Source organism: Monodelphis domestica, chromosome 7 (genome assembly GCF_027887165.1).
Source record: "Monodelphis domestica isolate mMonDom1 chromosome 7, mMonDom1.pri, whole genome shotgun sequence".
NCBI classification, from domain to species: Eukaryota; Metazoa; Chordata; class Mammalia; order Didelphimorphia; family Didelphidae; genus Monodelphis; species Monodelphis domestica.
The window spans coordinates 181783114-181803239 of NC_077233.1; the positions used below are offsets into that span (position 1 = coordinate 181783114).

At 35.7% G+C, this 20126-nt stretch overlaps 1 protein-coding gene across 1 annotated transcript in view; it reads right to left on the reverse strand.

Moving 5' to 3' along the window:
* The window catches only part of GRIN2A (glutamate ionotropic receptor NMDA type subunit 2A), a 522909-nt gene that overhangs the window by 72249 nt on the left and 430534 nt on the right, over positions 1-20126 (reverse strand). Inside the window, exons 9-10 of the mRNA XM_007498665.3 lie at positions 17213-17338; positions 14159-14388 (exon numbers count right to left, since the gene is read on the reverse strand). Coding sequence (XP_007498727.2) covers positions 14159-14388; positions 17213-17338 — 356 coding nt within the window. The remainder of the gene's footprint in view (positions 1-14158; positions 14389-17212; positions 17339-20126) is intronic.

A 20126-nucleotide genomic window follows, 5' to 3' on the forward strand; every position in this document is an offset into this window, starting at 1 on the left:
GTATTTTCAATCTCCACTTCTTAACAAAATTAATTACTTTTTTAAAAAAACAAGTGGAATAATATATTTTAGTATGCCTTTCAAGGTGATTCTGGGGCCATATTTTTATTGTCCAAAACAAAAAAAATCAATGCATCTAAACATGACTTCTATATCTGATTTTCATAGAATTCTGCTTCTATAGTAGAGCATTTTTTGGACACATATGTACTTAAGCTATGTTAAAGGAGCAGATTTACTTTTTCTCAATAAGTATTGTCATTCAAAGCATAATAATGAGGTAAAATATAATTATTTTGACATAAAAGTAATAGAATAAATACACTCAATTTGTGGCATCACCTTGAGAAATAATATATTCCAATGATGTTATCTAATTATAATTATGCTAATCAGTTTAAGAATTCTTCATTTTACAAATGCCTTCAGAAAAAGTTTAGAGCCACTCAACAGAACCACCAATTTCTACTACTTTATGATTATATACTATTTAAAGGGCCAAAATTTATCTTCTGCAGCTTGGATCAACTATCTAATTCATCAGACTTGACTCCAAATGTCTTTGGGTTATTTCCAAAAATAAAATTTACCCTAGCAAGATGAAGATTTGTCACCACTGAGCACAGTCCAAAAAGATTTTTAAAAAATCACAGACTGAAGGAAACGCACAAATTACAAACACATTTTAGATATCCCTGAATAACTGGACAATTTCTTAAAGTGACAGCTTTCAATATTGTACAGTCTCTTTGATGGGAAATTTCTTATACAAATATGTGTATTTATATGCATGCATGTATGTATGTATGTACATGCAGGATATATATGTATATATATATATATTTATATGTGCATATAAAGGTGTTAGTTCCCCAAACAATGTTACATTATTATGGAAAGCTTTTTTCATCTCAACTTGCCAAGCCCATGACCATATGTAAGTAACCATCATGAAACCAATGGCAGATTATATATTAATATTGATTGTGGAGAATTTGGAAGTAGAAACATGAAAAATTTGATAAGCTTCTCCAAATCAAGTGAAAATATAATTAGATACTTGTGTGTATGTTGGCATAGAGTAGAATATATATATGCATACATACATATAATTTATATTATAACATATTATGTATGTGTGTGTGTCTTTTTTGACATCAGAAATGAAAAAACCCAAACACTTAGAGATCATCCAAAAGCCTTGGACATGTGTGTATACCATAGATCTTCAAAGGTCACGATATGTAATATAGTTATGCTTATGGAAGCAATATACTGAGGCATTGCTACATATTGTTCCTTAAAAAGAATAGACACTGTCCTAAAGAACTAATTGCTTAATAAGACTATAGTTAAAGTTGTTGATATGGTTTCTGGTTGCTTGAGTACAAAAAACCACAAGGAGCCTCAGTTGAAAACTGATGCTTAACCAACATATCACCATGGCAGAAATGAGGCAAGAAAGCTGAATATCATTATTGAATATCCTTTCTCTGTATGGCCAAGTAAATGTTTGGTTAACTGCTGGAACTTACTCTAACTAATTTCATGTTAATATTAATCTTATATTACCTGGGGGGCATCCTTTGTCATGCCATTCCTAAAACAATAGAGAAAGAAAGAAAGAAAGAAAGAAAGAAAGAAAGAAAGAAAGAAAGAAAGAAAGAAAGAAAGAAAGAAAGAAAGAAAGAAAGAAAGAAAGAAAGAAAGAAAGAAAGAAAGAAAGAAAGAAAGAAAGAAAGAAAGAAAGAAAGAAAGAAAGAAAGAAAGAAAGAAAGAAAGAAAGAAAGAAAGAAAGGAAGGAAGGAAGGAAGGAAGGAAGGAAGGAAGGAAGGAAGGAAGGAAGGAAGGAAGGAAGGAAGGAAGGAAGGAAGGAAGGAAGGAAGGAAGGAAGGAAGGAAGGAAGGAAGGAAGGAAGGAAGGAAGGAAGGAAGGAAGAAAAGAAATTGAGGATATCAGATGGGAAATGGCCTATTATAAATGTGAGGGTCATTTCAGAATCAGTCATCTGTGTGTAGTCAGATCATTGTCTGGTTAGAACAGAGAACACAACATTAAATTAAAAGAAAATATCAAGATAAGAAAGACATTGTAACTAAAAGAGCTCTAAGTTAACTTAATTAAACAATAAAGTTCTTAAAAAGGGAAATAGATTAAATTAAAACATATTTATTATGATTACTGTTGTTATTTGGAGATATTTGACTAAGAAAACAATTGTGAAAATAAAGCACTCAAACTGTTCCAAACAACAAACACTTGATTTCTTCCTCAAGAAGACAGACTTGGCATCCAAAGGTTAATGAATTTAGAATACAAGCTCATTTATAAAATGTTCGGTATAATTACACATAATAAACTATCATTTTACAAAGAAAGATAAGCAGGAGGGGAAAAAGCAAGTCTACAAGAAGTTCGGAAGACTCAATTAAAATAGATATCAAGAGCATTTATAAAATGAACTTGGAAAGAGAAAAAACAAGAAGTATGAGATGAAACATCTGCCAGTGTTTCTATAGTAATATCTTTTCATCATTGTTGATAATAGAAGAAACATATTTTGAATCTAATCATTCTGTAGTCAGTGTTTTATATGGCAATTACATTTTTTTAATATAGTAAAAAGAAAGATGGATATCACCAATTATATACACAGGGAATACAAGCTAGATACAATGCAAAGTTAAAGCACTAAGATGTAGATATTAAAAATTACAAAAGAATGGAAAAGGCAATCTGTTATTACTCTAAAATAATCAATAACCATATCAGTTACTAGGGAACCATTATAGAAGTGTCTGCTGGTGTAGTGGATAGAGCCCAAGACCTAGAGTCTGGAAGATCTGAATTCAAATATGACCTCAGACACATATTCACTATGTGATCCCAGGCATGTCAATTAACCTCTGTTTCTTTCAATTTCTTCAACTGAAAAATGAAGATAATAATAGTATCTAAATAGCATGGTTGTTGTGAGGATCAAATGAGAGAATATCTATAAAAAGCAGTTAACACAGTGTCTGTCACATAGTTGGTACTATGAAATGGAATTTTTTTTTATCTTAATTTAATCAATCAAGTACTTGGAGTGCTTGAGGATCCTTTTGATAAAAGTTCACATTCAAAGGACAGGAGGTGGATCCCTGGGCAGTGCCAGGAAAATTAAGAAGCTCTGATTGGTTCCTGAGATGTGATAGACCAGACCACAGTGAAAGGAACTAGAAACCAGAGAGACAGGAAGTGACATGGAGAAAACTCCTTATAAAAGCCAGCTGAGGGTATTCTGATTCATTCTGCTGCCTTGCTGGATCTTACTGAGGGAAGACTTTTGCATTGATCTCTCTGTGTTGGAATTCTGCTGCATTGGTGGCTCTTGCTGAAAGAGGGATTCTTCTGAATGGTGATTCTGTGGTGGTGGCTCGAGGAGTTTGGCTTCAGTAACTTGCTTGGGTTGAGGAGACCCTGGCGAGAGACACTAGCCTTTTAGCTCTTCTCCTGTCTTTGGTGGGACACTCTCTTTGGTGAGGATCTGGACTTAGTTAATTTAGCTAGGCAATATCTTCTACCTCCCTCCAACATTTCCCCTTTTACTATCTCTACCTTGCTATAATAAAGTTACTAAAGCTACTAACAGCCTTTTGACTAAAGAGTTAATTATTATAAATGGAGACCACAACAAATTTTTAATTCTTATATTTGTCAAACCCATTTTAATTATTACAGTACTATCTAATGGTTTATTCATTTCACCATATCTAATTTTTCCTCACAATAAGTTCTTTATCAGAAAGATCTATACATGCATTGAGAGTATCACTGGTGAAAATATGAGATGGGAACAGATAGGTTCTTATGAATGATTTCCTATAAAAGATAAAATATTTATACTCACCAAACTGAATACAAAATTTAATTAATATTTGATCCAGCTACATCTATTGTTTGTTAATACAGTCTTTAAGAGTGTCCTCCAACTATGTGACTTCCATTCATACCTTCTTATACAAAATATCACCCAAAATTATCTCAATATCAATTTCAATTCAGGCACAAAACAGGGAGACATGTGCACCAAAAAAGTGTTTACTACTTTCATGAAAGTGTGGTCTATAAGAGAAAAGGAATTCCTTGGAAATGATGATATCATTTGAAACATTCTTGTTTGGGGATGACATTGTGCTGATGAAATTAATCTCCAACTTAGGAGAGAGCTACCTCAGTAAGGATCATGACCACTCAAAAGAAATTTACTGGGGCAGCTTTGTAGCACAGTGGATATAGTGCCAGGTCTGGAACTGGGAGGTGGTTCTGGATTCAAATATGACCTCAGATACTTCCTAGCTGTGTGACCCTGGGCAAGTCACTTAACTCCATTTGTCTAGCCCTTTCCCTTTGTCTTAGAGTTATTACTAAGAAAGAAAGGGGGAAGGAAGGAAGGAAGGAAGGAAGGAAGGAAGGAAGGAAGGAAGGAAGGAAGGAAGGAAGGAAGGAAGGAAGGAAGGAAGGAAGGAAGGAAGGAAGGAAGGAAGGAAGGAAGGAGTTAGGGAGGGAGGGAAGGAGGAAGGAAGGAAATTCAATAACACAAAAAAAGGGAATGAGTGCTTTATCTTTTGAATTCACATTAATCTCCATTTTAAAAAATCTGTTATCATCATAGTGTCAGTCAGGTAAACATGAGCAAACTAATATACTCTGAAATTTTCAGGAGACGGCTTCAAAAAATAGACTTTTGCCTAGTCTACCCTCAATTAAATTGATTTATTAGTAAAAAATTGATTTTAGAAAAACTTGAAGAAGCTAAGTATTCTGACTTGTTAGTCCCAGCAAAATGCAAATCAATGAATTATATGTAGACAAGGTTCCTCAAGGAAGTACCTCTTATTTTTACCAATAGATACAGTCACAGATGAGGAACCAAAAAATAATGAAGATTCAAGAGGTGATCGAAATATGCTGTGTATATGCAAAAGTCATAGGATCATGGATAATATTGATGTCATAGCTATAATTAGTGTAGGGCAAATGGGAACAAGACATACTTTCTGTTGAAGGGAGAGGGAGATATCTAGCTTTTCTCAGAGCCTGATTCTGTACCCTAGTAACCCAGATCCCTGTGTCTCCAACTACAATTACATCTGACCTACCACCTCAAGAATGACTCTCAATAGCCTCCCATTTCTGGGGTCTGCTCATCTTCCCAAACCTTGCAGATGTAGACATCAGGGTCTCTGGAGATTATGGTATTCATTCCTGGTACAACAACTTCCTTCAGCTTTCTTCAGTATCCCTGCCATTCCCTCTTCATCAAAATAAATTTTCCCTGGGCAGAGTCATCACTGCTTTACAGTTCTACCTATAGAATATGAGAGCGGGTTAAGCTACTTTGCATAATAATTACCTAGAATTTATGTTGCACTTTAAGGTCTTTCTACTGATTTATATATTATCTCGTTTGATTCTCACAATGACACTATAAAGTAGACAATATTATCATCCTCATTTTACAGGTGAGGAAACTGAGGCTGAGAAAGGTTTACTGTCTTGCCCAGGGTTACAGAGCTAGTAAGTGTCCAAGACAGGATTATGAACTAAAGTCTTCCAGACTCCAAGTCTAACACTCTCTATCTAGATACTGTACTGACCAGCCCTGTCCACCTGAACTGAGGATAATTCAGTCTGTTGCTGTTGTTCAGTCATTTCAGTTGTGTCCAATACTTTGTGACCTCATCTGGGATTTTCTTGACAAAGAAACTAGAGTGGTTTGCCTTTTCCTTCTCCAGCTTAATTTACAGATGAGAAAATTGAGGCATACAAGGTTAAGTGAATTACCAGGGTCACATAGCTAGCAAGTATCTGAGACCAGATTTGAACCCAATAAGATAAGTCTTCCTGACTTCATGCCTGGCACTCTGTCTTCTGTGCCATCTAGTTGCCCAAATCAGACTCACTCTATCAAAAAAAAAAAAAAAACCAAAAACTCTCCAATAGGAAAGATCTCAATGATAGTTTCCCCCAGGATAAAAATGAGACTCCAAAGAAGTTGTATAAGGTAGAGATTATTATGTAAGAAAAGTTACAGTCAGAATATGTTGTAGCTACAAGGGACCTTTGATATCATCTAGTCCAATACATTTATCTGTCGATAAAGAAACAGACGCAAAAATGGAAAGTGTTTTGATCAAGAATCATACACCTCACAAATGAGGTAATTAGTATTAGAACTCAGCTCTCCTGACTCCTAAAGCAAAGCTGCTTCCAGGAATTGCACCATGATGTTCAGCCTTGCCTAAAGCATGGGATTGAAAAGAAAAAGGAGGAAAAATAAAAACAAACTTTAAACAGTTTCATTTCTAAATTTGCCATAATTTCAAGGTTAATTAAAATTTTCTTTGGCAAATAATTTTCTACCAAATTAAATATGTGATTGCCTAATGAAGAGTTGTGACTTAATTTCAGGAAAGAGGGATTCATTGTTCCAGAGACGTTACCCAGAAGCTCCACCTTTGTGTGTCAACGTGCAATTTTTGCATTTATTACTCCTACAAGCAATGCCCTAATTCATCACTGCTAGTGGGTGAGACCCAAGCCAAGTTTCCTTTCAATAGCAGCTGCCTCCTCTGAGGCACAGAGGTAATGCTTCTCTTCATAAATCTGGTTGTTGGAGCAGCCGTTTCCAATCTCCCAAGGCATTTGAAGATGGCCTATTTGACTAAGTGCTTTTCCACTCCAGTTCCCATCTGCTATAGCTACTGTATAGCTTTTTAAAGGTTCCTTTCTTTTCCTCTGCTTTACATGTCTGCAGATACATGTAAAGAAACTCACTGAAAGATTTAAGACATCTTTGGGCTTAATGGTATTTTCCTCACCTTACCAAATTCAGTAGGCTGCCAAAGATATGGGGAACCAGGTCCCCTCCTCCATTTTGCAAAGACCTCTTGGGCCAAGTAATGATTTATGACTTTGTTTCTTCAAGCCAATGCTCTGTCACAGAGTGATAAAACTTAGAAGAGGAAGGGATCTCAGGAGCCATTTGGTTCAGCCTACACTCCCTGATTTGGCTTGTATAAAAATGCCAAAGATGTTGGAAAAGACCATATGATTTGGCCAACTCCATGCAAAATCTTATGAATACTAGTATCAGTTATACTTATTCAGGTCAGTTGTTGTTGTTGTTTTCAGTTTTTTCCAACTCTTTGTGACACCATTTGGGGTTTTCTTGGCAAAGATAGTGTAATGGTTTGCCATTTCCTTCTCCAACTCATTTTACAGATGAGGAAAGTGAGGCAAACAGGGTTAAGCGACTTGCCTAGGGTCACCCATCCTGTGACTATCTGAGGCCAGATTTAAAGAGGAGTCTTCCTGACTTCAGACTCAACACTCTCTCCATTGTGTTACCTAGCTGCCCCTTACCTTTTGCGATCATGGAATCAATCCATCAATCAAGAGGCGTACATGAATAACTTTCCATGGGACAGGCACTGGGCAAGTTGCTTTGTATACAAAGACAAAAATTTTTCTACTGCCAAAAGAGTTAATAATCGATCCTCCTACATAACACTACAAAATTCGATGGACCCCCGCCAGAAGATAGTAATAAGGCAAAGTTTCTTTATGCTCCAAACTTCATTTCTGAGGTCTTGCCTGATTTCATTGAAGCAAGTCCCTCATGGGGTCGTGGTCATTTGCCTGCCTTCTTGTATACATGAAGAAAACATAGTATGATATTGCCGTTTACTTAATCTGAAGATGCTTGTATAGTATTTCTCATATCTCATATAGATCCCCTTCTCCCCAGTAGCATATCCACAAGTCTAATTTAACACCTCAATAGCTGTCACATGGGGTATCACAATAGTCTCCTCATTTGTCTCCTTGCTTCCAATTTTTTCCTACTCCATTCCATCCTCTACTCAGCTCACTAGGTGATTTTTTTTGGACCATCGCACCACATTTCTCAATGAACTTCAATGGCTCCCTTTACCTGAAGGATCACAGATAAAATTCTCTGTTTGGCATTTAAAGAATCTCATTTCATAAACTCTTTTTACTTTTTGAATCTCATATCTTACTACTCTTCACTCAATGATCCAGCTATATTGGCCCATTTTTTAGTTTGTCAAGCATGATACTACATCTCTCATCTCTCTGCTTTTATCCTAGCTGCCTGCCATGCCTGGAATGCTGTGAAGATGGGATTAACTCTCTCCTGCTCATTTTTAGATTTACTTGCCAGAAGCATATACCGCCACTTATCCTTAAGTGGGGGAGGTCTTTTTCTTAAGTTTATGAAGCTTTTGTTAAACATCTTAAATAGTTGTGCAATTGAGCTAACCAAAAATAAAACAATATTTTTAACCAGCAACCCTTAAATTTCAAAAATGTTGCTGTTAGGTCTAATTCCCCAGATGACAAGCACCAAGTTCAGTCCTCTGTCCAGGTCATCTCCCACTCCTCAGTCAATCCAAGGCAGACTTCCCCCACTTAAGGATAAGTGGGCTGTATATGCTTCTGGTGATTAAATCTAAAAATGGGCAGGGAGAGTTAATCCCATCTTCATAATTCCTTGTTCCCTCATCTCTTTCTTCCTGAGAACCTAGTTTAGTTCAAGACAGCTCAATTCTCACCAGCAATATGTCTTTTCTCATCTCCTTCCTTGTTCCCCAGATACTAGTGCTGTCCTCTTTCAAATTACTTTCTAGCTACTCTGTACAGTTTTCATATGGACTTAGTTATTTAAAGCTGTCTTCTCTATTTGAATGTATGTTCCTAGAGAGCAGGTTCAATTTCTGCCTTTCTTAATAACTCCAGCACTTTGCTCAGTTCAATATACATAGTTGTTTTTCCTTCATTTTTGAAGAGGACCAATGACATCATGACTTGCACATGAATTGGATTTAAGTGAGGCAGAGTGGCACAAAGTCATCAGTTTCTCTCTTTCTTGCAGTCATCAAAGTCCAGTGGCAGAACAAAGTCAAGATGATTGGTGATGGCGTAGGATGCAAAGTATGACGTTGGCATCTTCTATATCTGGCTCAGCTCTAAGGGCTCCACAGTGCTTGTTTCAGTCACTTTCAAGACCATTGGAAGGAATAGTTCTCTTCTGCCCATTACATTGGGGGAAGTATTTATGTGATTTGGGTACACATCTGCCTAAGTCACTAATGGGTTTGAAACCTTTCAGTTACCTTTAATCTGGTTTAGCTCATTTACCTAGATTGGGTTATGGCTTTTTGGAGCCACAGGTGAGAGCTGGACAACAGGTAGACTCTGTAGATGGATGGGTATCCCCGAAAAGGGCTTAGGAAGCTATCCTACTAGAGATGAAGTCCTCCCTCCACACTCCACACACCTCAAAGAATATAGTACACATTTAAGATATACTTTAAAAACCAATGTTTAATTTATTCTATATTCCAAAAGACTGTGTATATTTGCTTTTTGTTGATTATATACTTAACCTTCCATACCCACAACTTCATCTCAATTGACTATTTATTATTAATTATTATTATTATTATTAATTCTCTTATTCATACTCTAGAATAAGATGACTTCTAACTATGATCAAACTAAGATGGTAGGCCACTACAACCAGGCTCAAATAGTACAAATGACCTTAAAGAATCTATCAAGTAACTAATGGGGTTCCTTCTGGGATATTACCATCCTGAGGGTCAGACATCTATAATCTCTGAGCTGAGCTCCTACCATCATCTTCAGTCTGTGAAATAAAGAAAGCCAAAGGACAGACTCAGTGAGTCAGCAGTGTCTGTGATCTATAAGTGTCTTTTTGTTTATTGATTCATTTTCCTGACCTCATGACTTTCTGCCCACAAAATATCTTCAGCCAAATTCTAATTCTAGTCACCCTCTGAGTCAGAGAAGTCAATGGTTGACTATATCTCTCGCAGAAATCCACATTTGTTATTTCAATGTAGGATTGATTTAAATAAATGTTAACAGTCTCTTTCTGAAGAAAAGTATGTCAGTCAATCAGTCAACAAGCACTTATTAAGCACCTACTATATGCCAAGTACCGTGTTAAATGCTGGGAATACATAGCAAGGCAAAAAACTTGAGTTTCTATTCTAAAGGATCTCATGGTTTAAAAGGGTAGATAACATACAAACAGCTATGTACAAACAATAAATTAGCAATCAACAAAAGAGGCAAATTTATTTGTATTGAGGGAAATCAGGAAAGATTCCTATTTTAAAAAATTTGGCAAATAACTGGATTTTAACTAAGATCTGGAGAAAGTTAGGGAAGCCGGGAGAGCAAGTAAGAGAGAGTATTGTAGAGGTGGAAGATAGCCAGTGAAAAATGCTTAAATTGGGAGATTGAATATTATTCTAGTGTAAGAAATAATAGAGAGGCAGAAAACTGATATGAATTGATGCAAAATAAATAAGTAGAACCTAGAAAATACTATACACAGTGAATATAGCATTGTAAGAGGAATGAACAATTAAACAATAAAAATCGATTGCTATAACCAAGCCTGGCTTTAAGGGCAAGATCAGAAGGTATTTCCTCAATGCTCCACATTTCCATTTCTTTGCAGAGGTGAAGAATTATCATTGGAGTTGGCAAATATAGAACAATGTAGAATAATGTCAGACTTCTTCAGTTTTTTGGTTAGGTTACATTTGCTGATCTAACTCTCTCTCTCATATAAAAAGATTCTCTGGGAGGGGTAGTGGGATAGGGCATTTTGGGGACATATAGCTAATATAAGGGCATCCAGGTAGCATAGTAGAAAGAGTACTAGATCTGGTGTCAGGAAAACATCCTCTTCAGTTCAAATCTGGTCACAGACAATTCCTAGCTGTGTGATCCTGGGCAAGTCAGCTAACCCTGTTTGCCTCAGTTTCTTCATCTAATAACTAGAGAACGAAAGAGTATACCACTCCAGTACTTTTGTCAAGAAAACTCCAAATGGGGCCCCAAAGACACACCTAAAATAAGATAATTAATATAGCTATATCTATATCTATACACACATATATATATTACAAAATGTATTTGAGGAGGGAAAAGTATCTGAACCATGGATAATTTCAATAAACAATATCAATCCTGGAGGACAGATGAAGAAATTTACTTTTCAGAGTTAGTTCCACATCATGGTGAGGTACCATATTTGAATGGACAGTTTTTTCTTTAACAACCATTAATCTAACCAAAAAAAACTTATAAAAGACTCTCTTTGTGACTTAAATAGACAGTAAACGCAATTTATTACACAGGTATTCACTGAGGAAAACACTTGTGTACAGAATTAAAATAAATTGATTCAATATAGATTTTTATTTCACAGGCCTTCTTGGTACCCCTGCTATAAATCTTATAGGAGCACTAGACTTATTTACTCTATAGATTCCATTGCTTATTTAATAGTATCACACATTTAATTAAAAGATCTATCTACTTTTCTATATCACCTCTGAGCACTGAAGCAGATCTGTATCTCATGAGGATGCAGCAAGCATTGTTAGGTGTTTCCAAATCACAGCAGGACAGTGAAGTTATTATGAGTTCTAATTAGTTTTCCCACAAGCTATATAATATCCCTTACACCTGGATCCCAGTTGCAAAGGATTTTCTTTTGACTTGGGAAATATTAAGGACACGAGAGAGAGAGAGAGAGAAACATAGAGAGAGAGACAGAAAGATAGAAATAAAGAGGATAAATATATATATATGTATGCATTTCATATATGCAAATACATGTGTATATATACAGCTATGCATGTGTATATAGAAACATATCCTTTCTACTTTTTAAACAGTGAATCTTTAATTTTTTTCTCCCTTAAACTTTCTCTTTATCTTCTATGTCACTGTTCTCAAAATGGAGTTGTTGTCTTCTCTACTCATTCACTCTGCATCCTTTTTGCAAAATTTTCTGCAGGACTCAGTTCTTAATTTTCTGCCCCTGGCTTCACATTCATTTAAGAAAACCTATTCATTGCTTTCAACCACCAAGGAGATGAAGGTGTTTATCAAATGTCTACCTCCCAAGTCCAGTCTCATCTTTTTTATACAGGCTCCCTTTCCCCACAACCCCATGGCATTGTACCTTAGCTCTTTGCTCACTATGTGAACCCTGGGTAAGTATTGCTGACTAGTGACTGCCTTTCTAGCAACTTCTCTGCTGATTCACATAAATGAGGCACAGATACATCAATGGCAAAGAGGAATTCTGCAAGCCTAGTAAGATTTTATGAAGAGAGTCAAATGATCTGTATACAATGTGACTGCAAATATTAGCAATCCTAAAGCTATGCAGTTGATGAGCATACAGCCAGTTCATTTTGTGTCCCAAACTTAAAATTTAAAGATGTGGCAGCCTCATTTTCCTCTTTTCTTCTTTTGCATGAACACTTCTGAATAGCCACTTAAAACTTCACAATCTCTTCCTCTATCCTCATTACATTTCAGTAGGATATGCCCTCAAACAGGTGCTTTTGTGCCCACTTTGAATATGTAGAAATTAAGACATAGTAAGCAAGGCTAATGATTCATCCAAGCTTCTAGAATCAATGTCCAATGAGGAATTTCTTGGTGTAATTTGAGGATTTTGTGGCAAATACAAAATATTTTTTTTCTTCTAAATATGAGGGCTTTGTTCAGGAAAGAGCTAGTTATGTACATTTATAAGTAAAGGGGAGGAAACCAAAAAGAACCTTAAAAGATAAAGAGTAAAGAAGCAAAAACAAACACTGAATCCCACTCCTTGTTTTACAGATGAAGAAAAAAGGTCAAGAAAGGGAAAGCTATTTGGTCAAGGTCATATAATTAGTAAACGATGGAACAGTAGCTACAGTTATTACTGGATGGCCCAATGGATAAGAATACTGAATCTGGAGTCAAAAAGACCCGAGTTTCAATCTTGCTCCAGATACTTATTGGAAATCTGACTGGGACAGTCATTTGGCATCTCTCAGCCTCTACTTCCTTGTCTTTAAAATAAGGATAGTAGTAGCACCTACTGGCCAGGGCTGTTGTGAAGATCAAATGAAATAATAATTGGAAAGCATTTAGCAGTGCCTGGAACAAAGAAAGTGCTAAATAAATGTGAGTATTTAATATTGTTATTATTACAACCCAAGCCTCTTTTCTCCCCAGTTTGATGTTTTTTCCACTAAACATTGCCATTCAAGGGGCAAAATGTCATCATTTGACCTGTCGCAAATATTCTACCCATTAACACTCATGAAATATCATTTCTGAACAACTTATATAGATCTCAGGAATTGCTAGATAGCTAAATGGGCCAATGGATAGAGTGCTAGGCCTGAAGTTAGAAAAATCTGACTTCAAATCCTGCCTTAGACCCTAATTAGCTGTATGACCATGGACACATCATAATCTCTCTTAGCATCAATTTCTTCACCTATAAAATAAAAGATAACAATAGCACCTACTTTATAGGGTTCTTGTTAGGACTAAATTATATATATATATATATATATATATATATATATATATATATATATAATACATACGTATATATGTGTTATACATACATATATACATACACATGTCTATTTACATATTTATTTACATAAAGTACTTTGCAAACCTTTAAAGCCCTAGATAAATATTATATTGTATTATTATTACACTATTTGGAAATTGATTTCAAATGGGGGTCTGGTGGAAGGGTGGTATGCAAATGTCCCAAAAGATCTCAACCCAGGGGATCTGCCTATTCAGGTAAAAAACTACAATATGCACTGGATAGTGTATTAATTAGAATCTTGAACCCTAGAGATTACATTTCCCACAATCCCCTTTTCCCTTTTGTGTACCTGTGTCATTACATCAATTTCATATTTAGTTTCATTTCCTGCTAGCCAGCTCTCTGGTTTTTCCACATGGGAAGCTGGGGTGGTTTGCTTGAGCCCTTGCCCTTTTTCTCTTTTACTTCAAGTTAAGTATCTAATAAATATTATTAAATATAATACTTGGATTATTGGATCTTAATTTAAATCTTTGCAATAGAGAAGATCAGGATAAATATGCAGTATTGGAGTAAATTACTCATATTTCCTAACTTCCATTTCACAGCAGCAGAAGCAGTCACTTGGTTAGATCAAGTCATACAGAAAGGACCAGTGACAGACACCCCACTGGAGGCAAGCTCACTTACCTTCTTATCACTTAGGCCAGTCACCTGGTCAACAAATTCCTCTTGAATCATGAAGGCAGCCAGGTTGGCAGTGTAACTGGCCAGGAATATGACCGCAAAGAAAGCCCAAACAGACACCATGATTTTGCTGGTGGTCCCTTTCGGGTTCTGAACAGGCACAGAGTTATTGAAGACCAGGCCCCAGAGCAACCAGACGGCTTTTCCAATAGTAAAAGAAGGCCCATGAGGAGCTGAAAATTGTTTGAAAAAAAAAAATAATGAGTGATGAGAAGATTTCTCTCTAAGACGGGTACAAATAAAATTTTATAGGAACTCAAAGAAAGAAATTACTGTTCATTTGTGGAATGAAGACAGTTTTAGTAAGGTTGAAGAATTCAAAGTTGGCCTTGAAGGACAGGTAGGATGTCAACTGTCAGAAATATATAGCCAAAGTTATTTGAGTTTCAGAGAATTTTGTGAGCAAAGGCATTAAGGAATGAATTCATGAGATGGGCAAGTAGACCTTGAATGGTTGGACTATAAAGCATATGAAGAGCAATAATGTGGCACAAGGTTATAAAGTGGGTTGCAGCAAAATGATAAAGGACCTTAAATTCCACACTAGATAATTTCTATTTTAATCTGTAGGTGATGGGAAGCCACTGAAGAGTTTTAAGTAAGGAAGCAAGAAAATCAGAGCTGTGTAATAGGAAGGATAATTTGAACCAGGGAGCAAGTGAAGAAGGTATATGGTTTGGAAGTCTAATACTATACAGCATGTAAGAAGAAATAGGCCTGCCACATTCATTATAGACTATACATATGAATTCATTCCTTACTCTTAAAAATAATAGTCTTTGTACATCTCTATCATGGTAGATTTTATCCTCTCTTCGCATTGTAAATGGAAATTGAGTATCCAACATCTATGTTTGAATGGGAAGTAATGTTATGACCTGTTTTAATGATGGATTTAATTTTCATTTTAGGGAACCAATCTTCTTAACAAACTCAAGAGCTCCTTACAAAAATCTGTCTGAGAAGCTGCTTCATTATTCATCTAACACACTTTCATATAAGCTTCCTGAAATTCAGCTGGGCCAGTGTTTGGCATGTTAATCCAAGTATTCCTGGCGATTTCTATCTATCAGGCTCAGATGTATAGTGTACATGCTATAGGAATTTTAAAATAGCAAAAGGGAACATTAAAGAACAAAGCAGGAAGAGCCAATTCTTCTCACGCCCCTTAATTCACTTAGAATTTTAGAATTTATTTTTATATGGAATCATAAAGAAAGAAATAGACTATCATACAACTTCTTGTCTTTCAATCCCAATCTGTCTGGTAACTGCATGCTCCTTTTAAGAGATTAAAATGTTCACTTCCAACAGACTTAAGAAAAACAGATGAAACAATCTATCAAAATTTGTTGGGAGGGAAATCTACAAAAAAGCATACTTTCAGGCATTTTAATTCTTTGTCCAATTTGTATAAAAATCAGTTTTTGGAGTGCAGCTAAGTAGCAAATGGATAGAGTGCCAGGCCTGGAGTCAGGAGGACCTAGTAATAATTCTGGTGTCAGATACTTTCAAACTGTATGACCTTGGGCAAGTCACTTGCCTAGCCATTGCTGCTCTTCTGTCTTAGAAATGCTTTTGACCGAAAAGCAAAAGGTTTAGAGGAAAAAAACGAAAAGAAAAGATTTTTTTTTGCCATTTCATAAAGGGAAATAAGTACTTTTTTAAAGGAGAAGTTAATTTTAATGTCATATAAGTAAATTCATATATGTTTGTATACATATAATTAGGTCACAATTAGTAAAAATAATTCCCTGAGGTGGCCACTTATATTTGGATCTGTCAAACTCAAAGTTGTAATTATATAAAATGTGGTAATTAGTTCCAATCCAATGGAAATATACCGTGGAAATTAAAATAATATGACTTAACTAATTATTTACACTATTTGGTATACCTCTCCAAATTTATACACACACATTGATATGCATGAACATATATACACATATTGTGATACATCTTAAATATATGTATAAAATGTATCACAATATGTATATATAATATGTATGTTATAGACATAATTCTTGCTTCTTGAGAGGCTGTGGATTGATTGAGTTTGGGAGTTCTGGGCTGCAGTAGGGCTAGAGATGATTGAGTGTCTGCACTACGTCTGGCACCAATGTGGGGACCCTCTGGTATCAGGCTGCCTACAGTGGAGAAAAATAGCCAAAGATGGAAACAGCATAGGTCAAAGCTTCTGTACCAATCAGTAGTGAGATTGGGTCCAAGAATGACAATTATATTTTTAGCCTGAATGAGACAGGGAAACCTAGCTTTTAAAAAGACAAAAACAAACAAACAAACAAAAAGCAAAACAAAAAAATGTTGCTCCTGTTTGATAATTGGTTTCTGAACATTAGGTGGTCCAGCTATATCAATCAATGAAATAATATTATAGTTCCACTTCAAAATAAAATGTTTTTCTTCCTATCTCTACTTCTTTAGACTTATAGATTTAAAAAAATGTCCTGTGATGATCGATGCAGCTTGGATCTTCAAGATATTTTTAAGTTCTAGTCCTTCTATGGACATTCCCCAAATTACCTTTATGTAGAACATTATTACCAAAAAATCTAACTTAATCTTTGAAATATATTTTTAACAATCTCAAACTTTTCCAAACAAACTGAAAATACTGAATGATTTTAAAAATAACTGACATCATACTAGAATGATCTCACAGTGCTTCTTTTTCATTTTTTATTTTATAGATCCAAGGTGACCCATAATGCTGCTGGGCCCCCTATGATATTAAAAACAATATCACCAAACCAGCAAATGTTACTGTTATAATATGTTATAGAGGCTGACAGGGAATGCTTCCTCTAACAGGAAAAAGAAGATTTAGCTAATGGCTAATGAAATCACAGGATCATCAGATAGTGTTCATTAAGCATCCACTCTACATTTTAATTTCATATATGAAATGTAGCAAAAAAAAAAAGGGAGAAATGAATGCTGAATAGAGGATTTGTCTGGTCAAAAATCAATGCTTACCTTTCCCTCTGGCTAAGCTCCTATTATAGCCAACAGGACTGAAGTATTCAAATATGAAAACAGCCATAGCAGACACAATGAGGAGCATCACGAACATCATCACCCAAACAGAAGCACTAAAAGGCTCTGCAACAAAAGAAAATCAAGACATGCCCTGAGTTGATTATATTAGAATTTAGAATAGAAGGCTTAAATCGGCTAACCTAGTAATTTCCTTCTACTAATATATATATATATATATATATATATATATATATATATATATATATATACTAATTTGAATAAAATAGCAAAGGTAAAGTAGCATATGAACAGGAGACAGTTTGGGGAAAGCTAAGTAAAGGAGAGACAGAGACAGAGTCAGAGAGCAGAGGGGGAGGGGAGCAAGGAGTGAGGGACAGAGAGACAGAGAGAGAGACAGAGACAGAGAGACAGAGAGAGAGACAGAGATAGAGACAGAGAGAGAGAGAGAGAAAGAGAGAGAGATAGAGACAGAGAGAGAACATAGAAATGGCCTATTCGATAATTTTAAAGTTTAGAGAGGACCTGAAAAATTCACTCTATTAAATCTACCCCCTATTTCTAGGAACTCTTACATTTGAAATATTTCAGAAAGAGGAAAATCTTTACTGCTTTGTTTGGGGCTTTTTTTTTTTTTAACATTTTTCTGTTGCTGGCTACAGACTGATTCAAGCGCAACTGAATGGAGCCCATTATGCACATACCATTTGCACTACAATTCAAGAGAAAAATCTCATATTTGGTATACAGATTGTGTAGATGGCTAGCTGAATGGCACTTTTCCTTAAGAATGCGTTCATCTATTCATTTCCAAGTTATGCAAGAACAAAATTGTTGAATGAGTAGCTATTTTAGCTCAAAGGATGAACAAATAAAGAGAAGTCTAAATACAGCCATTCTCTAGAATACAATGAGATACTATAGATGTGAAATGAAAACTTGTTTTGGACTTGGTTGAGGATATGACAACCAGTTGTATAAAATTGTGCCATCAGCAGCATGGAAAAGCATGAAATCATTGAAAGTTTGTTCTGTTGGGAATCTGTACTTGGGAGTTTAATTAAAATAATTTAGCTACTCTGTATTATTCTCATTCTCTTTATTATATATATATTTTTAAATATATATACACACACTCACATAAATGTATAAAGTGTGTGACTATTGGTGTCTTTTGGGATTCTGTTCATTAAAATAAAGTTCCTCACCAACAAGCATTGTTTCATTCATTACTTTTGCATCCAAAGAGGCTAATATCTAAGATGGTAGGTTGATTAATCACAAAGGTTACCATTACAAGCAAACATTTTCTTTTGGAGAAGAAGGAAAGCATGGAAGAAAAAGAAGAGGTGAAGAGGAGAAGCAACAAAACCTCTTATTCCTTTTGATCACACCCATACCATAGCAACATAAAGAAAAATGAATTCTTACAGTTTACCAATAGGTTAACATTTCATGAAATTCAAGAAAAACCCCACATAACTAATTGTTATTCCAAATCCCATTTTGTTATTTTTTTTTCAGATATGTCCATTTTTTTGGTAACATTTTTGGGAGTGTTTTTCCTTCCTTCCTTCCTTCCTTCCTTCCTTCCTTCCTTCCTTCCTTCCTTCTTTGCTTCCTTCCTTCCTTCCTTCCTTCCTTCCTTCCTTCCTTCCTTCCTTCTTTCCTTCCTTCCTTCTTTCCTTCCTTTCTTCCTTCCTTCCTTCCTTCCTTCCTTCCTTCCTTCCTTCCTTCCTTCCTTCCTTCCTTCCTTCCTTCCTTCTTTCCTTCCTTCATTCTTTCCTTCCTTCCTTCTTTCCTTCCTTCCTTCCTTCCTTCCTTTCTTCCTTCCTTCCTTCCTTCCTTCCTTCCTTTCTTCCTTCCTTCCTTCCTTCCTTCCTTCCTTCCTTCCTTCCTTCCTTCCTTCCTTCTTTCCTTCCTTCATTCTTTCCTTCCTTCCTTCCTTCCTTCCTTCCTTCCTTCTTTCCTTCTTTCTTTCCTTCCTTTACTCCTTCCTTTATTTCCCAATTATATGTAAAAACAAACTTCCACATAAATTTTCCATAGTTATATGATCCAGATTTTCTCCCTCACTTCTTCCCTCTCCTCTTCAAGAACTGGCAAGCAATTAAATCTGTGTTATACATGTATTTTCATGCAAAACATATTTCTGTATTATTCATTTTTGTAATTTAATAATCTTATAAAACCAACACTTAGGAAATTGTCTTGATAAAGATACTGGGAATGGTTTGCCATTTACTTCTACAGCTCATTTTACAGAAGAAGAAACTGAGGCCAACAAGGTTAAGTGATTTGCCCAGGGTCACACAGTTCTGCTACAAAAGAGAACCAAAACAAACCCCCAGTAGATTATATTAGAATTCTAGACAGTGTTGGAAGAGAATTTCCCTCTCTATTAATGTCACTTTGTTTCACATCACCTCTCAGTGACCTGAAGGTCAAAGACCACTGAGATGTGCAGATGTAGAGAGGTCCTCAGAGAAAGGAAGTTAGAGAGCCCAAGAACCAATGAGATAGGAAGCTGATTCCACAGGCACTGCCCGCCCTGGACAGCGCAGGCAAATTAAGAAACTATGGTTGATTCCTGAGATGTGACATGTGAGAGTTAGTGGGTGGAGAAAAGAGCTTATAAGGTCAGACCGGGAGCCTGTTCGAGGTTTTTATTTTTAATTAGAAATGTCACCAGAGACACAAAAACAGTATTTCAAGAACATTTGGTTAGCATTTTCTAGTGAAGATAAATGACTTTATTCTTGAAGGTTTAGGAAGTGAACTAGTGAAAAATTTTGAGGGGGAATGAGTAGGAAAGCAGAAAAAATAACGAGGAACAATGTAATCAGATTCCGAATGATTCAGCTTTTCCAGGCGACTGCACCAGTGAATGGGA